At 40.3% G+C, this 19,946-nt stretch overlaps 1 protein-coding gene across 1 annotated transcript; it reads right to left on the reverse strand.

Annotated features, from left to right (window-relative positions):
• Positions 1–1,363: 1,363 nt before the first annotated feature.
• LOC139478734 (GPI ethanolamine phosphate transferase 2-like) lies at positions 1,364–16,349 on the reverse strand. The gene is made up of 12 exons (XM_071261345.1): positions 15,937–16,349; positions 14,080–14,289; positions 12,889–13,077; positions 11,321–11,465; positions 10,596–10,817; positions 9,147–9,364; positions 8,231–8,491; positions 6,833–7,284; positions 5,570–5,755; positions 4,069–4,372; positions 2,393–2,583; positions 1,364–1,747 (listed from the first exon to the last, which is right to left on the reverse strand). Exons 1-12 carry the CDS (start codon positions 16,267–16,269, stop codon positions 1,504–1,506), a joined length of 2,955 nt encoding a protein of 984 aa, XP_071117446.1. The 5' UTR covers positions 16,270–16,349; the 3' UTR covers positions 1,364–1,503.
• Between the last annotated feature and the right edge of the window lie 3,597 nt (positions 16,350–19,946).

Raw genomic sequence — 19,946 nt, forward strand, 5'->3', positions numbered from 1 at the left:
TGATGGGGTTAATGTAAAGAATTGAATAGTGGCAATATGTGCTGTGTGGTAACTTCACTACAGTCCACTACAGTCCCGATGTTTACATCTGGATTCCTGCCATTGTGAATTGCTACTGCCGGAGTTTTCAGCATCCTGGTGCAAAAAAGTAACCTTGATGTTTACACAACTGCAGTAGCAGGACCATGTAAAATATCATCTTCCCGAGGCAAGAGCATCCACTAGCCTTTTCATCAAAGTTTGGTTTCGACCCTTGCCATATCAAGCCCCCTTTCCTGTGCTAAATATAAATATGATTGAACTATCGCACATATCAATAGTCCAATCAGAGAAGTTTCACAAAATCAACATCTACGACTGGGACACCTTCGCATGAAAGTGATTTACAACTGCCTGTCTTTGTTGACAAGTCTTTTTCATCTCTTAAACCACCCCCACATCCCCACCCTGAACCCCTCCCCACCCTGAACCCCTCCCCAATGATTGCTTATGTGTCAGGGATGAAATCGTGAATGTTTTCAGCATCTGATCGACTAGGTCGTCACCTATGGTTGTTGCCATCTTTGTGAAAATACCGGTAAACGAGAAAAGAACAGTGATCTGATTGGATATCGGGTTTTCTTTACAAGATGGTGAAATATGTGTGTTTTTACTTGAAACTAGATAGACAGGGAGAGCTGGCTTAGCTCCTTAATTATATATTCCACAAATGTTTTGTATATTTTGAATACAAAGTCTACAGGTGTTTTCTGACTGTTGTTTTTACGTAGATATAGTAAAATGTTGATTCACCATCTTATGACATAAAATGGCTGAAATCCTGAAGCAAAGCTCCTTCAGAAACCCACTGCAGTTAACCGTGTGTTCAGCGATGTTCCTTTGCCATTGTGATGTTAGATGTCTGTCACACATGTGCCAGACTGTTGTGTAATGCCACACTCAGCAAAATTCCAGCTATATGATGGTGGTCTGTAAATCATTGAGACTGGACCTGGCAAGCCAGTGATTGGCATCATGAGCTCGATCCACACAACTGGGATATGATGACCTGCATCAACCAAGTCAACGAGCCGGACCACCCAATCCAGTTGTCGCTTCTAACAACAAGCACAGTCGCCTTTTATGGCAAGCATGGGTTGCTGAAGACCTATTCTACCCCGGATCTTTACGGGTCTGGTGGACAGGTAGGAAGACCACATACAAATGTTTAATTTATGTTTGATGGTTTGCCAGTTTGTTATCATTATTTGTTGGGGTCTTATTTCCCGTCACCATTCCAAAATAGTGGAGCTAAAGCTTAAGATAGTATTTTATTACAACGGTAAATCCATGTAACCCATACAATAAATATGATATGATAAACAAAAAATACCCAAACATATCAATAAAACATGTGAGATCATTAAAGTCCAGAATATATTTCAAATATGACCTGCTAAAAAACAGTTCCCGCAAAACAACATGTCATATCTGTGCTGGTTCTCTTCATCAAGTTCCTGATGATTATCCCTCGTGTATTTTTCTGCCTTTGGCTGTACTGCTGTGACTGAGCGCTAGGACTGCGTGGAGAATGGCAAATGTTGACAAGACCACGGTGGTCACACCTTCATACAACAACTTGGGGGAGAAGACCGTCCACACAAAAAGGTGGTACCTCTCCACGGTCACCAGCACGCAATACACGGACAGGGGAAGAGCTCGGGACATCAACACCGTCACTGCCGCCTCCTGGTGGCCAACTCTCAGTCTGAAAACAGACAACAGAGAACACTGAAACACGTCTTGTGAATATACTGTAAGTGCCTTGGAAACATTCCATTTGCTAATGTAGGGGACCCCCTCCTTGGTCTAGGGGTATCGTTTACCCAGAGAGTGGAAGGCATGGGGTTCCATCCCCGGCCGCGTCATACCAAGAGACGTTAGAAGATGGTACTTGTTGTTACCTTATCTGGCGCTTGGCATTAAGGGGCAAACACAAGAACTGGTCGGCTCAGTCAGTATACTGTGTCTGAGTGGGGTATTCATGTTAAACCCTCAGTGGGCTACTACTGCAGTTTTCTAATGGGGTGTTGGGGTAGCATAGATGTTTGATTCCCCACATGGGTATAATGTTAAGCCAATTTTTGGTGTTCCTGCCCCCATGACATTGCTGGAATATTGCTAAAAGCAGGGGAAAAAACTATACTTGCTCTTTGTTCCAATTCAACTCATAGTACACCATGTATACAAATATCTGACCTGCAGGATCCGGTAGGTATCAAAACTACATTTCTTCAAGAGGACAATTCTTTCAATACGTAGAAACGCAGAGTGAAAGGACATGTTCAGTATTGCAGTGACATTATTTTCACTTACACTCCTGCATGTTCACATGATGATAAAGGATAGTTACTTATTAGTCCTGGAGACGTCATCTAAGTTGACGTCCATCGTGCTGATGTATTTGAAGAGTGAGACCATCCAGAAGATTGGTCCAGCGTAGGTAGAGAGGCACATCAACAGACCAGTGAGGAGAGGGTGGTAGTCATGGAGACCCACGTAGCCGGCTGTCACGTCCACTGTGGTCAGGCTGTTGGAGTTGCCCTGCCGAAACAGACAGATTTTACTACAGTGAGCGTTCCGTTCCACAAAGCGATCTTAGCACTACGACAATCATAACACTCTTACTTTAGCATAGACTTATGACAGTCGTAAGATTGCTATGTGGAATGGGACACTGGTCAGGGATGCCAGCAGTGTACATGGTGTAGCATTGGTTTGAATTTCAAGGTTGATCATTGCTATGAAAAATGAATGAGAATAGCACAAGTGTATGATTAAAGCATCCTTTCACAGTATCCATGATGTGAATATAGGCAAGCTTTTGAGGTTCATTTCCTTTATCATAATGGAAAGATGTTTCGAAGGTAAAAAGCAGACAGATAAAACTGTTTCTTTTGCTGTTATTTACAAATATTTGAATATAAAATTTCAGACGGGTACTGCTTTCAGTAATATAAACAAATATGGCATCAGCGATCACGTCCGAAATTGATGAAAATTGGTCTGGAAAAGGGGTGTAGCTAGGCCTTTCACAAGTGTAAGTGTAAGCTACTTTAGAAATATAAATTGCAAAGACATTTAGCGAGATGGTGAGTGAGTGAGTTGGGTTTAACGCCGCTTTTAACATTATTCCAGTTATATCACGGCGTGTCAGCTTAATGTGGGAGGAAAGCCCGAAGTGATGCAGGTCTCAGATGTTTAGCGAGATGGTAAGGATATCAGTCCCCACACCTGTGCAGACCTCTGCAGCTTAGGGTTTTTTCCTGAAAATTATGTCTGAAATTTTATCTTCTTTCATTTTGTCGCTGTGGGGAGAAATTATTTGTAGGCAATTGTCTAAAAGAGAAGTTTCATTAGGAACTAACGTGACTGTCATGACTGTCTCACTGACTTAGCACTGACATTGGGATGTTACATATATTGATGTACATATTCCAGGAAAACTTGAGATACCTTTTATGAGAGATGAAAATACTTATAATTCATGTTAAACTTTATGAATGACGATAAAGAAGTTATCACACAAATGTTTTTTGGAGGGTAAATATCCCAAAACACAGCAGCTCTATAACCTCTATATGCTAACACACAGCTTGTAGGAAATTTTGCCATGAGCCTCAAAACTCCACAGTATGACAATTCTGATGCTTTCTATTCAGCTTTGTTATTACTATACCAAAACCATAAATATGGAGTGTTTTTTCATGATAAAAGAATACAATTGATCACATATGATTAGTACCTTGTTTGAAACCTAGAACCAAACAATTACTGATGCATCAATGTTTTCGATATCATATGTTTTCGGACGGCCATCACAAGTACTCCCACTATATCGATGGTTGTGGCATCACACAGACATTGTAAATACGCAGACGGTGGCTCGATTTTTAAATAAAGTTGTCTTTTAAAAGTAAATGCGATGTTTTATGGTTCTTCTTGTGATTAGACAGAAACTACAAATGTTTCTTAAGCGTCAGAAAAAAAATAACAAGCAGATAATTAAAAGCAAGACATTTGACGAACCTGGAAGAAGAACATCGCCTGCCCCATCCACAGACAGTACAGTGTCAGGAAGGCAGGACGCAGTTTGGTGACAGAGATCATGTGACCGGACACCAGGCTCTCTATTGCAGCTACCATGGCAACCAGTGCTGAATTGTGTGGCCGTAGCAACAGCATCATAACCAGCAGCCATATTGTCTGTAGGCTTGACCACAGGTCAGTTGTCTGGTACCCTGGCTCTCCCTGCTGGCTCCTCCATTGCCATAGCAACATGATGAGGGACAGGAGGAGGATCAAGTAGGTCAGCTGGGCTTCTAGGACTCCTCTGGGAACAGCCAATGTGTGAAGGTGTATTCTTATGTTAAATGTTGGTACATTCCTATATTAAGTGTTGGTACATCCCTTTCTTAAATGTTGGTACGGCCAGTTATTACATGTTTTATGCTCCTAAAAATGTTGGTACATTCCTATATTAAAAGTTGGTACTTCCCTATATCAAATGTTGGTAAGTTCCTGTGTTAAATGTTGGTACTTCCTCTATCAAATGTTGGTACATTCCTGTGTTAAATGTTGGTACATTCATATTTTAAATATTGGTACATTCCTGTGTTAAATGTTGGTACATTCCTATTTTAAATATTGGTACATTCCTGGGTTAAATTTTGGTACATTCCTAAAACAATTGGTATGTCCCTATATTAAATGTTACATTCCTAAAAAATGTTGGCACATTCTTATGTTAAATATTGGTACATTCCTGTGAAAAATTCCTGAATAGTGTCACTATGCATGCATGACCATGACATGCCATGTGACTTAAAGGAAGCCACTGAGTGATATGCAAAGATCTGTTTGTTTGTTGTTAAATTCCAGCAATATCATTGAGGAGGGGGAGGGCATCAGAAATGAGCTTCACACATTGTACCCGTATATGATGATGTTTGTTGTTATATTCCAGCAATATCATTGTGGAGGGGGAGGGCATCAGAAATGAGCTTCACACATTGTACCCGTATATGATGATGTTTGTTGTTATATTCCAGCAATATCATTGTGGAGGGGGAGGGCATCAGAAATGAGCTTCACACATTGTACCCGTATATGATGATGTTTGTTGTTATATTCCAGCTATATGATGGTGGTCTGCAAGGGGGGCGGTCGGGTAGCCTAGTGGTTAAAGCGTTGGCTCGTCACGCCGAAGATCCAGGTTCGATTCCCGACATGTTTGGGGATTGAAATGAGCTCACGGTGCCTCACTGACCTTTAAGTGGTAGTTTACTGAAAATTCTAAAAGATGATCCTGTGGTATAATATGTCCAAGAAATACACAAAATTCTCAGAAACAATTTAAACATTCTGGTGTCTGATTTCATAAAGATTTATGTAAACAAACAGCTCGTGGATAAATGCTCATGACATCAATCACTAGATTAACTGGTCCAGACTCAATTATTTATAGACCGCCGTCATAAAGCTGGAATATTGCGGCATTGAAAACAACAAACAAAAAAAACACTCTTACTTTGTCATCCCTGAGTACACACCCGGGAACACAATGACACCTGTGGCAGCTTTAGAGCAGTAGGTGGATATCAAAGCCAAAATAGTGCAAGATGATTGGATGAGAGATGATGATCGCCATCTGGTGGTGACAAGGCACAACATGGAGATGGCCACTACAGCTGATAAAGTCGACTTGTTCTCTGGTCTGAAACAACAGACAGACATTGAATAGTGGGCGTGATGAAAGAATACTTGCTTTCTCAATAGGTTCATTTCACTACTGAGTTGATCTGCTGATAAATAGTCTTCGTTTTGATTACATACACTACCTCAAGCAAATCACATTCAAAAACAGGGATTACTGGGGTAGTTTTGTTTTGTAAGGTACTTCAAGCAAAGTGACAGGTCAGATACAAATTTAAAATATTTATTTGAGTTTATTTAAAATGTCAGAATATAGAAGTGTCTGTCCCCCCATTTTCTGATGTCATCAGGATACATACAAGTACATACTTGTAAGACAGGATAAGTTGAGTTGTGACCTGACAATGTTTGACTATGTATAAGGTCCGCCCACTGGCATGTACCATTGTGAAGAGAGGGGTAGCGGGGTAGCGGGTAGGGGTGAAACGATACAGCAAGGTCATGATACGATACATAGATCACGATATGATACATAGGTCACGATATGATACGTAACACGATATGATACATAAACTGATATGCATATTTACATGCATGAATATGCATGAAAACTCAATGACTAAATATTACAGAACATGTTCCAAAGGAAAAGCTAGCTGTAAATTCATGTTCATAGCTTCTATTTTAGTAGTGAACTTGAAAAGTTAATTACAACACATTTTGCAACATTTGACTCACAAAAAACACTGTGGTGGGGTTCAGTAAATGAGTAGTAAGTAATTTATTTTAGCAAATGTTTCATCTTGTATTGATACAGAGACAAAACCTATCGTGTATCATTAAACTCACAATGCACTGGTTCACCGATGTATCGTTTCACCCCTAGTAGTGGGTGGTCCACGACAAGTAGAATGATGGATATGTGTGTGTCCTGTCTCGGCTAACAACGACCACTGGTGGCAAGTTCAATACCACATAAAAGTACTCTGTATTCTCAATTTATACCTTTGGGTTTTCATGTGCTTAGCACTACGACTATTATAAGCCTATGTTAAAGTGTGGGAGTTACGATCATCTTAGCGCTAAGATCACTTTGTGCAAGTGGGTCCTGGTCTGATGTGTCAGGTTGATATCTCACCTGACAAGCCAATCACCGATGTCAGGAACAGTCAGCCATTTGTCTCCTGTCTGATTCCACCTCCTCAACACCCTAAATAGCATCAGCACAACAAACATGGCTGCCACTGACGTGACAGACGTCCACACCGTAATGCTTGATGAACCACAGTCTAACTTCTCCCTCTGTTTGATTATCTCATGGTAAGATGTGTCCCTGCGAGTCTTATGGCTGTTCTGATTATCTGTCGTCTGTTCATGTCTATCAAAATCACCAGTGCTCCCTGCTCTTTGACTTGCTGCTTGAGAGCAGACGGCACCAATGAGATTGCAGATGATGACAGCATGCAGGGTGGTGATATAGAAGTACCACGTCTGATGTTCTTCCTCCACAAAACTGCTGGACAACAGACTGAGAGTGTGCAACAGCGACCCTCCAATAAACACCCACTCGACACACGACATCCGTACATACTGAAATGAGTGAGAAAACCACAGGGGGCATTTAACTACAGTAAACTATTGTTATAATGAACTCAATGGTACCACTAAAGTTTCGTTATAACCGTAGTCGTTATAAGCATATATACAGCAGAAGGACAGGACCAAAACATAAGTTTGTTATAAGAATGTTCTTTATAAACATAGTGTACTGTACTGCAGTAGTATCAGTAAAATCATAAATTATCGTTCCACAAAGTAAATTTTCTGGTTTATTTTACATCAGAGAGAGAGAGAGAGAGAGTGAGAGAGAGAGAGAGAAAGAGCGAGTGAGTCTGTCTTGACACTGCAATCAGCAATATGTCAGCCAATGCACACTTCTGCTCAGACAAACCAGTGGTCGATGGTATGAACATTGAGTCACACAGTCTTGGTACGATGGAACACAATCAGCCAGTCCTACAAGTGTTACAGCATCTCGTGGGCTCTTAGGATGAGTGTGAGGAACTGAGGACCTGCTCTCCTCTCGAACTCCCGACAGAGTTCAACATCTCCAATCCAAACACAACCTCCTTTTCCTAGATTCGGGCGGTCGGGTAGCCTGGTGGTTTAAGCATTCGCTCGTCATGCTGAAGACCCGGGTTCGATTCCCGACATGGGTACAATGTGTGAAGCCCATTTCTGGTGTCCCCCGCCATAATATTGCTGGAATATTGCTAAAGGCGGCATAAAACCGTACTCACTCACTCACTCCTAGATTCAGTATGTTACTTGAGAAGTGCCTGGAGATCTGAGGTAAGATAAGTAATCTTGTGATTGTTATAGTATGATAAAACGCTGTGATATAATTGGATTACAGTTCAAAGCGGCATTAAACCAAACTCACTCAGTCACTTTTATGATGTAAATTATAGGTATAAAAGTAACAAGAATGTATACGGCAGTCCATGGTAAAAACACTCGTAGATGTTCTGCTTACCATAATTCTGCCTCTGTATTTGACCAAGGACATAACCAGGAACAGTGTCGCCATGACAACAGCTATCATCACCATCAGCTGAATTGGAAGGATGAGGATGTGGGTTGTACACAGGAAGTCGCTACGGAGCTGACTCGTACACATGGTCATGTGACCCAGCACAACGGGGATGCAGCAGATAAGACAAACAGCGATTCTATTGGTTGAAAGTCTGAATGTTGACAGGTCCGACACTGACAACAAGAGCAGGAACAATAGTATCTGGAAGGAGAAATCATTCACCAGCAATCAGAGCTCTTAGTTCTGAATGAGCGTGTATTTTACATTTAAGTCTTTAATACCACTCCTTTGCCAATTACTACATAATAACTCCTGACTTAGCAACGTATACATGTTACCTGCAAAGATCAAGGTTAGAAAAGGTCACTGAGAAAGGCAACTATGCTTGTTGAAAGAGGCAACTAACGTAATCGAGTGGTCAGACTCGCTGACTTGGTTGATTCATGTCATTGTATCCCAATTGCATGGATTTGATGTTAATTATGTCAACCACTGGATTGTCGGGTCCAGACTCAATTATTTACAGACCTCTGTCATATAGCTGACATATTGCTGAGTGCGGCGTTAAACAACAAACAAACACATACATGTTATATATTATGTCAAATATGTCATCTTCCCATTTACAAGTACATGTACTTCCAAGTCACATTCCTCAAGACTTATTTGGTCACCAGAATGAGTGTGTTCCAAGATCCACTTATAGACTGATCTGCCCACTGACAACAATCTGAAGATTTAAACAGATTTAGTTGCAATTACCACCAAATTTCTTCATAAGTTTAAGACAGAAGTTTATCAGATTTACATGCTAGAACTATAGATGAAACTACACGGAAACCATTCTCCCACTTACCAGACAGATTAATACAATGCCAACCCCCATCCCGTGCAGGTCATAGTTGGTGGATGTTTCGCTGACCCTTGACCTCATCTCCTGCACAGCCTCCCCATAATCCTTCACCAGACGATTACCAATCATCTCCCAAGATTCTCTTGACATGTTTGTGCTTTTCGTCTTCAGCCAATCAGAATGTCTGTTCATCACTTGCTCATAACGACGATATCCATTTTCTAGATTATATCATAAAGAAAATCAGAAGTTCAGGAGGATTATTTCTAAATGTTCATCTATAAACTAAAGTACATCTTGAATTAATTATTAGACTGCTGTATTTAGTGTAGGTTTTAGCTTTGTTTTGAAATACAGTTTTCTTTTGTTGTTTCTTTGATTTCATTCTGTCACTGCTGTAGCTTAAACCTGTAACTGTTTTAATATCGGTACTTTGTACCTTGTGTGGCATGCCATGTTGGTGAATTCCCCAAAGTCAATTGTTAAATATATATAAATCACTACTACCACACCATGATTTTATCAATAGATTTTTCATACAGCAGCAAACAGAAGTCAGATCCATTCTTATTATCATGAGGTGGAAGGGGGATATACGAATGGGTGCTGTCCATCCGTCCATCCTTCCAACCACCTTCCATCTGACCGTCCGTCATGTTTCGTTTCTAGAGCAGAACTCAAAAACCATAAGAGATATCTTAATCAAACTTGGCACATAGATAGGTCAATTGGTGAACTGGTGCCTTTTGATAGTTTGGAATTTTTTAAAAATTCATTTTTCGAATTTCCATAGCAACAACTTTGACTTAGACTGAAAATTCCACTTCGGTGAAACGCACGAGCACGGGTATGGTGCTGACAAACCTAGAAACATAATCGGGGCGAACCAGGATTCAAACCCACAATCATAGGTTTCTGGCGTGCCCAAGGGACACAACTCTGCACAGCAAATCACGGCGCCTTAGACGACTAGTGGGGTATGAGTATTACATGCTTGCTAGTTTGATATTAGCGGCACAATTATCTCTAAGAATGTTTAATTCAGTAAGTGACTGAAAACAACTACTCATCAGCAGACTGAAGTTCAATAATTTCGCCAAATCTGACAATAATTAATCAGCTACAGGTTAGTGCTTAATTCTATCTAGACAATCAGGATCTATAGTAACTCCAAACTAGTAACTGTCTTGTAAAGGATGTCCCTATGTATTTAATGTAATCAGTTAATGGGTTATCAAACAATATCTGTGACGTGAGGTAGGAGAGGAGTGTGGTTTCAGTGCTGCATATTTGTATTGAGCATGGGCGGATACAGAGATTTTTTTCGAAATAAAAAGGGGGTGCACAAAAAAATCTATATTTTTGTAAAAATTACCACCAAAGACAATAAACAGATCTTAATTGTGCACCCCCCTTTACAAAAAAGCTGTATCCGCCCATGATGAGTGTTACCTTTCTCCATGTCGGCTACGTTCTGCTCCAGTAACAGTGACACCTGGTGGCAATTGACCTGCATTAGCCGCACCTTCTCCTCAAGGCTGTAACCAACCAGAGTTGTGGCAACAATCTCCCCCAGGTTATTTTTAGGTATGGGGATTCCCATGAGGGCAGCCAGAGTGGGTGCAACATCAATCTGCATAATGCTTCCGGGACTAGCCATGTTCAGGGCTGGTACTGTAACAGTGAGTATTTGGAGTAAGAGTTTTACATCACTTTTAGCAGTATTCCAGCAATATCATTGTGGAGGGGGAAGGCAACAGAAATGAGCTTCACACATTGTACCCATGTAGGAAATTGGCCTTGGGCGTCACCAGCGAATGCCTTAACCACTAGACTACACCACTGCCCACAAAATATTAAGAACACAAAACATGTGTTTCTGATAAGATATATTAAATGTTCCAGCAGTCCAGAATCATGATGCTTTTGTGATAACCTTTTAACGTAACTTGCAATCATGAAAAAAACATAAATATCCCCGAAACTACAAACTCTGGGCCAAAACTATTTTCATTTAAATTAAATTTTCCGAAATTCATCTTTCATAAACAGCGTGTTTAATTCTTTGTTTATCACAATATGTATATTGTAGTAACCTCACTATTGTTATAAAATGATGCCATAGTGCTAGTTACCAGTTATCCGCAGTTCAAATGACAAAATATAACTACCCCTACCTGGTACAGTGTCATGGAGGCTGGGACTTAAGAAGATGACGGGAACAGTTGTCTCCCCTGGTGATGCCCCACCATGGCCGCCCTGATCACTCATGCCATGATCTCCACACACTATCATCAGACTTGTCAAGTCCCTCTCGTCCAACTGGAATCAATCTGGTTATTACAGCAACTTGCAAACTGATGCAAATTCTTGAGTCTCGGCAGTGTACAATTTAGGCTTAAAAAAATAAAAGAATTGGTTCTCAGGCAATGGTTTCAGAAAATATAGTGAGAGCGGGCAGTGTCTTTTTTTGGGGGGAGGGGGTTGTTCTAGTATGTAACCAATAAACAATTGTGTAAAATCAACCCGGGAAAAGACCGCCCTACATAAATGTATTCCTTGATGAGTAAAATACTGTAATACAGTATTTGACTACAGTTGGACTTTGAACAGTTAAGAATTTGGGTTGGGTTTTTTTTAAAAATGGAAATAAAAACGAAACGTGCGGCGAACTTTATGATGATGCGGGCGGTGCCTGAGAACCAAGACTATTATTTTTTTTAGCCTTACAAATGAAATTCTTTTCTTATTCACTAGATAAGATGAACATAATATTAAACACTATGAAAGGATATACTATTTGTTATCATAATTATATGATCAGTTTTATGAAAAACTAACATATGTTATTCAATTTGAGTTGATATGACTGATGATATGACAGAGGTTAGTGAGGTGAGGTGAAATGGGGTTTAACATCACGTCCAAAAGTACTGCACTTATATAGTGATGTGCATGCACGTGTGTGTGTAGCTGCTTTTACTAGTCTGGATTAAACTGATGTTTTGGTGCTAGCCCACTGAGATACCATGTCGCAGTTTAACATGATACCCCACTCAAACACAGTATACTGAAGCTGAGCGGACCAGTCCTGTTTTAGCCCCTTTACGCCAAGTGCCTGGCAGGGTAACAAGGACCATCATTTAACGTCTTTTGGTATGACGCGGGCGGGGATCGAACCCCCAGGTCTCCGGGCAGAAGTTCTACCGCTAGACGAGGGAGGCGGTCAACCCAGGTTACTGTCCTCAAGCCTGTTTCACAAAGAACTCACAGCGCTAAGACGGTTGTAAGTCTATGTTAAAGTATAAGCATTACGGTAGTCGTAGCGCTACGATCGCTTTGTGAAACGGGCCCCTGGTACATAACAGTGATTTTAGGAAGAAGGCGGTAATAAGTGCTGCACTTGTGCCCAATCCCTTGGTCTTTTTGGACAATAAAATATGTTTAATGATAATAACGTGAGTTAGAAAGTTGGGTTCACCAGCACTTTGAAAAGGTATATCACAGTTTGTCGACTTGATGTTTGTAAGAAAGCCAGAAGTGATGCTGACGTTTACCATTTGGTGAAACCCATGAGCACGGGAAAGTTGCTATCACCAAAGAAACATAATCAGGGTGAACCGGTATTCAAACGTTTCTGACACAGCAATGGGATGCATCTCTGCACAGCAACTCGCAGCCAACTCGAGGTACATAATGATGACTGCAATATCATGATGGGTCAAATAGAGACAGCCTGACCTACCCACAGCCTCATGGCTTGATACAACTTCTGCACGACGTTGTCCATCTCAAACAGTTTGGGACTGATGAGGGGACTCCTTGGGCCATCGAGGTGACCAATGTGGTCAAGTCCGAGGTAATGGAGGACCATGACATCCCAGTCGTCACGTGTTATCTCCTCGGGGAGGTGGCGGGTCACATTCATGTCCACCTGAACACAATACATGCCACGTGAAACAACAACTTCTAAATGATGGAGATTGTTTGTCCAAAACATAAATACTCACCGACAAAAGAGTGAGTGAGTGAGTGAGTTGGGTTTAACGCCGCTTTTAACATTATTTCAGTTATATCCCGGCGTGTCAGCTTAATGTGGGAGGAAAGCCTGAAGTGATGCAGGTCTCAGATGTTTACCACTTCGGTGAAACCCACGAGCATGGGTATGGTGCTGACACACCTACAAACATAATCGGAGCAAACCAGGATTCGAACCCACAATCATAGGTTTCTGGCGTGCCGAAGGGACACAACTCTGCACAGTGAATCGCAGCGCCTTAGACGAATGGGCCACCCGTGCCCCCCACCGACAAAAGAAGCGTGTACACCCCACATGTTGGCTAACCTATAAGAATTACTCATTTTCAAGAGATATTAGATTGGTTTGATGCACAAACGAACATACTGGTAAACAGCCCGAAATGATGCAGGTCTCAGACGTTTACCACTTGAAACTCACAAAGGATTCGAATCAGGGATTCGAACCCACAATCATAGGTTTCTGGCGTGCCCAGAGCCCAACTCTGCACAGTGAATCGCGGCACCTTATATGAAAGGGCCACCCGTGGCCCCTACCCCTTGTGACAAGCCAGTGTGTCTGGGACGAGGCTGCTAGATTTGGTTTGATGTTGAACGCTGCACTCAGTAATATTTCTGCTACCAGTATATAAGCAACTGTTTTTGTTATATCTCAAACATCCACCAAGTAATCTTTGCATAATTGTGTAACTGCTCAACATTGGAGTCAAATATGTTGATTTCTGTCAGGATTTTCTTGCATACTTGCTTAAAGTTACTTCTCCGTTTGTTACTTCTCCGTTATTTAGCGATTATCGATCGATTATCGAACACTAAAATGTATATCGATGGCCAGCCCTAATGTATAGGGTTCTGCTACAACATGATCAACAACTAATACAGATGATGAATAGTCTACCTCAGTATAGTCAGTAACAAAGAAGGAAGCCGCGCCATCAGTCCTGGAGAAGTGACCTGGGAACAGCTTTATCCACGTATGTTCACCAAAAAACACAAGCTCCTTCCCTGCTCGCTTCAGTTGTGAGATGATGTTGTCCTCCTCCAGGGAACTGGAACCAAAGTTTAGAACAACGTCTACAAATCCTGGGATGCCACCAGTTGTTAGTGCCTACAAAGAAATTGATTATTAGCGATTTGAATCTTGGTTCCCAGTTCATGATAAAAAAAGAGTAGTCTTCACAGAATCCTTATGACATTCATTACATTATTCACAGTTCCCGTTGGCAGTTTACTCACATAAGACTCCCTATCTCAAAAGATGACTGTTAGATCGCCTTGGTAGGGATAATGTCTCAATTTCACACAAAAATTTCATCTTCAATGAAATGGAGAGAACTGTCCTTTTTGTTTCTAAAGTTTTTACTTATGCTCATTTAATGAAGCTGAAAGATACAGTGTTAACTATTCTTTTGTCACGCACATGTTGACAGTGATGAAGGGAAAACATCAGATTTCTTTGGGACATGAATGGTTAACTTAATACATCATTATTTGAATTAAATTTTTAATTGGTATACTTCTTACTGTTCTTCAAAGGATCCTAATGTGTAGCCAGCCATAATCTGATTAAAGGGAAACTAGGCTCGGCTTTTTTGCATTTTTAGCAAGTTTGATTCAAGTACCTCATACTGATTACTGATTGTGGAGTAAAAGCGGCACCTCAAAGCTTTATGATAAAGACAAAAATGATTTATGTCATAGTATACATGGTATATGTGCTTTATTCATTTATATTAATTTTTGTAGATGTTTTATTTATTCATATTGCTTTGTGTAGTGGTATATATACTTTATTCATGGCTTATTCATCAGTTATAGATAATGTTGCCTTTTGGTAATCTCTGACTAAATCTCTGAACTAGTCTTTGAGATAACCAACAGACTGCATATCTCACAATGAAGTCAATTAAGTGTTGATTGATCCACATGATCATGAATGACTGGCATATTTCTGTACCCATTTGGGGTCTCCACATTTCTGTAAAGATCTTAGCCAAAGTTGTTGTCATTTTTGGTAACAATGGGCTGCCATTATTTATTGTTGCCATTCCAAAGTGTTGGCTAATTAAAAAATCAGCCGAGCTTCAATTTGTCAATTTAACTCATTAACCAACACTGCAGTATACCGGGCACAGCTATTTTGCTCTAATTGACTCCAGTGATCTTGCATGTCTTTTCAATCGAAAATAAGGATTGATTGTTTTTGGATAAGTTTTGGATTGTTTTTGATTGTTAGGATAAGTTACATCACCTCTATCCTTAGAAAATGGATCCCTTGTCCCAGCTCGAAAACAGGCAACGGACATGATCATTTTAAATTTACAGTAGGTACCACGGATTTGAAAAAGGTAAACAGAGTATACTGCATTGATGCTGATTGTAAACAGAGTATACTGCATTGTTGCTGATTGTAAACAGAGTATACTGCATTGATGCAGATTGTAAACAAAGTATACTGCATTGATGCTGATTGTAAACAGAGTATACTGCATTGTTGCTGATTGTAAACAGAGTATACTGCAATGTTGCTGATTGTAAACAGAGTATACTGCATTGATGCTGATTGTAAACAGAGTATACTGCATTGTTGCTGATTGTAAACAGAGTATACTGCATTGATGCTGATTGTAAACAGAGTATACTGCATTGATGCTGATTGTAAACAGAGTATACTGCATTGTTGCTGATTGGAATTTGAAAAGTGCATGCTGTGAAGAACAGTATTTTCTAATTTTGAGTTGTGAACGTTGAGTACCTTTATTCGGGGTAGTGTAACTGTTGGAGGGTGGGCCTTTGCAGTGAATGGCAGCACATGACCATCTCTTAGCATTTCCTTCAAGAATGGCATATACGTTTGAGAAGCAAGAACAAAGTCAGCCCTCAGTGCATCAATGACAACTATGATAAGTCTGTCGTAGTGTCCCCTTGGTACTGAATTATCAGTATGTCCGGGCACGGCTGGGGAGTCCTCCAGTCTGGCAAAACCTTTTAGACCTTGTTTCAGAGGGAAAAATCCCTTCAGAAATACCGAGAAAGACAAAATCTGTATTAATGCCAAACCAATGACAATGTACTCTTTCTTCGTCATTGCGAATAAGTCTGACAAAAAATTGTGATAACGTCATTAAAAGGGAAAAGGGATCACTGTATAAGTTGGTTCATTATAAGTTGTTGCAATTGAGGCGGCCACGTCGCTTTACATACTTTTCGAGACCGCGGAAGCGTACCGCTTTTATCGAGTGGTATAGCTCTTCGTATCGCGCGTACAACTCAGTTTGACTGTTATTCTATGTGCGTTCGGCTGATACATGTGCGCTGTTATCGCTCTGTCGCCTGGCAAACAAGAAATGTTATATAATACATCGATGCGGTGCATTCGTAGACACCGCCACCTCGAAAACAAACCGGGAGTGAATTTAGATATTGGAATTGAATGATGATAAGTAATCTCAGCAATATTATTATTATCACTTGTCGGCATACCGGTCACGTTTATGTTTCTGAGTGTTTCGTTTGCATGTTGTTGTTTTTTTCATAATTTTAAAAGTGTTAAATAAAAGATATGGTAAGGCCGCTCTGTAAATAAATTAATAATCCGGTAAATGGTGAGTAGGGGATTACCGTACTTTTGATTGAAAGTATTAGCAGCATCCTTTGTAAATACGTACATACATGTATATCCAAGTAGAGAGGGACAAGCAATAATATTTATTGTCATTTAAAACTTACTATTTGAAGTACATTTGCCACATAATAATTCAATATCTATATGTAATAAATCAATAGTTGAGTATATTTCCCTACCATATGTCTTTTGTCTGCGAGTTCCCTGAATTTTGTCTTCGATTTTGGAGTGTCTATGAATTCTTGTTCCCAATTAGTGTGGTGAGGAATATCTATGTGAGAATTTTAATGTGTATAGAGGTTAGAAGTATGTATATTGTTCCGCAATTGTATGTCAAGTTACATATTTACGACGTGTTTGTTATTTCATTCTTATTTAAGATAGTACAATATTTCCCAATAGCATTAACCACTAAAATAAAATAATTTTATTTTTATCGTACACATTTTCACCCAGCTTCATAGAAAAAAAACCCATTCTAATAGGAGGGTCCGACTTTCTGTCCCAGCACAATATTTTCACCACATTCAACACGTCCTTTAATCATTATTTTGTGTGTAGAAGTTGAGGCAATTGTTTTTTAAGTATTTCCTGGTACAAATTGTAATCTTGTAAGATTACCGTGGTTACACCTCTTATCTTACCCACAGTGGACGTCTCTAAATTTCCTTTCCCCAATGTGCCATACATGTGTACCACCATTCTCTCTCCGACTAGTCCTCATTCAAGGATGACAACGTATTCAATGAACACCATGTCATCTTACACTGTCAATTCACCCACGGTGAGTGAGTTGGGTTTGACGCCGCTTTTTATGTCAGCTTAATGTGGGAGGAAATTGCGAAGTGATGCAGGTCTCAAACGTTTACCACTTCGGTGAAACCCACGAGCACGGGTATGGTGATGACAAAACTAGAAACATAATCGAGGAGTCGAACCCACAATCATAGGTTTCTGGCGTGCCCAAGGGCCGCAACTCTGCACAGCGAATCCCGGCGCCTTAGACGACTGGGCCACCCGTGCCCCCATTCGCACACGGCATATACGTATAAAATATGTATTTTACTTAATTGTTATTTATATATACATAATAGAGAGTTAATTTTTCCACATGTTCGTATGTTCTTTTGTCAGGGTCTGTATGTGACACTATTTGAATAGTCAGGCTTTCAGAGGCCATTTTCATACCACTTCTAAAACCATCTAATAAGGCTGAATACGGCCATCAAAGAATAAATTATGTCGTAGAGTAATATTACAATTCTGGAAATATGATGAAACAAATACCCGACAACGCGTTTCGTGATCGTTGAGGTCATTAGCAATAACACGCCGACCACACCCTCCAACAATCCTCCAGCTCCGAGGCTCACGGCTCCGTGCTTTACATGTCGTTAACCATGCATTCAGACACTCTAGACTGCATGAGAATTCTAGTTACAAACATACTTTCAATCATGAATCTAACATAGCTGCCACCCCGTGTTACCTAGCACTTAAATCAAAGACTCCAAAATATCATGCATTCCTTGGACTGTTTGGGAACAACACGTTAAATCAGTTTTAATTAATTAATTTATGGATATTGATCTTAAATCTTCAGACCTTTGAGTCTGTATATAACCCACAATGGCAACGAACATTGAGAGAAATCGGACAACTACCTCAAGAGTCACAGATGGCTGAAAAATGGTGTATTAGAGCTGAAAAAGCAGTTTTTGATCCTGGAACAGATCGCAGAAACACAGCTTAAGAGGTCACAGGTTCATATACCTTTTACGTAGTCCGACATCTTAATAGTTCTAAAAAAAGATAGAAAGTGACAATATACCACGGTTTAACACCTGTTTTCCAAAGCGCCCACGCCCTATATAAATATCACTCGCCTACTTTTCGAGACCAAAATGGCCGCCCCCATGCAACAGACGTTTGGCGACGATTTTTTAAAGCTTTTTAACAATGAATTTAGATGAGACAGGAGGGTACTTTCGGCGATAAAAGTGTAAATTAACATCTTAATAGATATAAAAAAGATATAAAGTGATATATACCACTCTGTATACCTGTTTTCCAAAGCGCCCACGCCCTATATAAATATCACCAACCTACTTTTCGAGACATACCTACTTTTGAAGACCAAAATGGCCGCAATCAACAGACGTTTGGAGACGATTTTTCAAAGCTTTTTAGCAATGAATTTAGACGAGACAGAAGGGTACTTTCAGCGACAAAACTGTAGAGGATTTCTCTGGGCAGATTTCAATTCGAACTTCGTCTGCAGATCCAACGATTTGCGGTGAAGAATGTGTGAGATTAATTCCCTTCTCATCGACGTTGTAGATCAGCTCTGGGCTTGACTTTAGGTCATACTTGTCAAGGACTGCTTCAAGTTGAGAAAATACTTGTTAATGCTATCCTCAGATGTGGCAGTGGCTCGTAATTGAGACAATCCCTTTGGTCGTCGCAACTTCAGTTCAGGCCATCTTCCCATCAACCCATAAAACCACTGCAGTGATAGTGATTTGGAATCATTTCTACGTTTCTTGAGATTTATGGCATAGTCAGTTCCAAGACAGATAACCTGCGCCCTGGTATATCCATACCCTACTGAGGCCATAAGCTTTATGTGGTCGACAAGGCGTGCTTCTTCTTCTTGGGAAAATAATGGGCCTGGTCCAGAGGACAAACATTCTGGGGAAGTAATGCCTTTAGTTCTGTCCCTCAGAGTCTGGTCAGGCACAGAGTACTTCCTGGCTGCTTTGTAGACAGAAGAACCTCGTTCAACTACTTCCAGATAGGCTTGTTTCAGTTGTGTTGGACTATAAGGCCGGTACTGTCGTTTACGTCTCGCAGGATTACCCTACAAACCACGATAAACGATATAAGTAAGATATGGCCCTACTCAGCTTCCATAGTTTTAAAAATTGAGCGGGTATTCCCCTTAGTAGTCACGTGATACACATTACTGTTTACATCAGCTAGCAGACGAACTTCTCTTGCTGAACTTACGAGTTGAAAATTGTTTACGATCTCATTATTTATGATGGTACAAAAAGTGCATTACGTGCAGAAGGTTAGTTTTAGTTAGTTTATCGTAATATATAGCTCTACTTACGCAAGTAGATGCAATTCTGAACATT

The sequence above is a fragment of the Haliotis cracherodii genome, unplaced genomic scaffold, assembly GCF_022045235.1.
Source record: "Haliotis cracherodii isolate W230 unplaced genomic scaffold, xgHalCrac1.p SCAF_4, whole genome shotgun sequence".
Lineage (NCBI taxonomy): Eukaryota > Metazoa > Mollusca > Gastropoda > Lepetellida > Haliotidae > Haliotis > Haliotis cracherodii.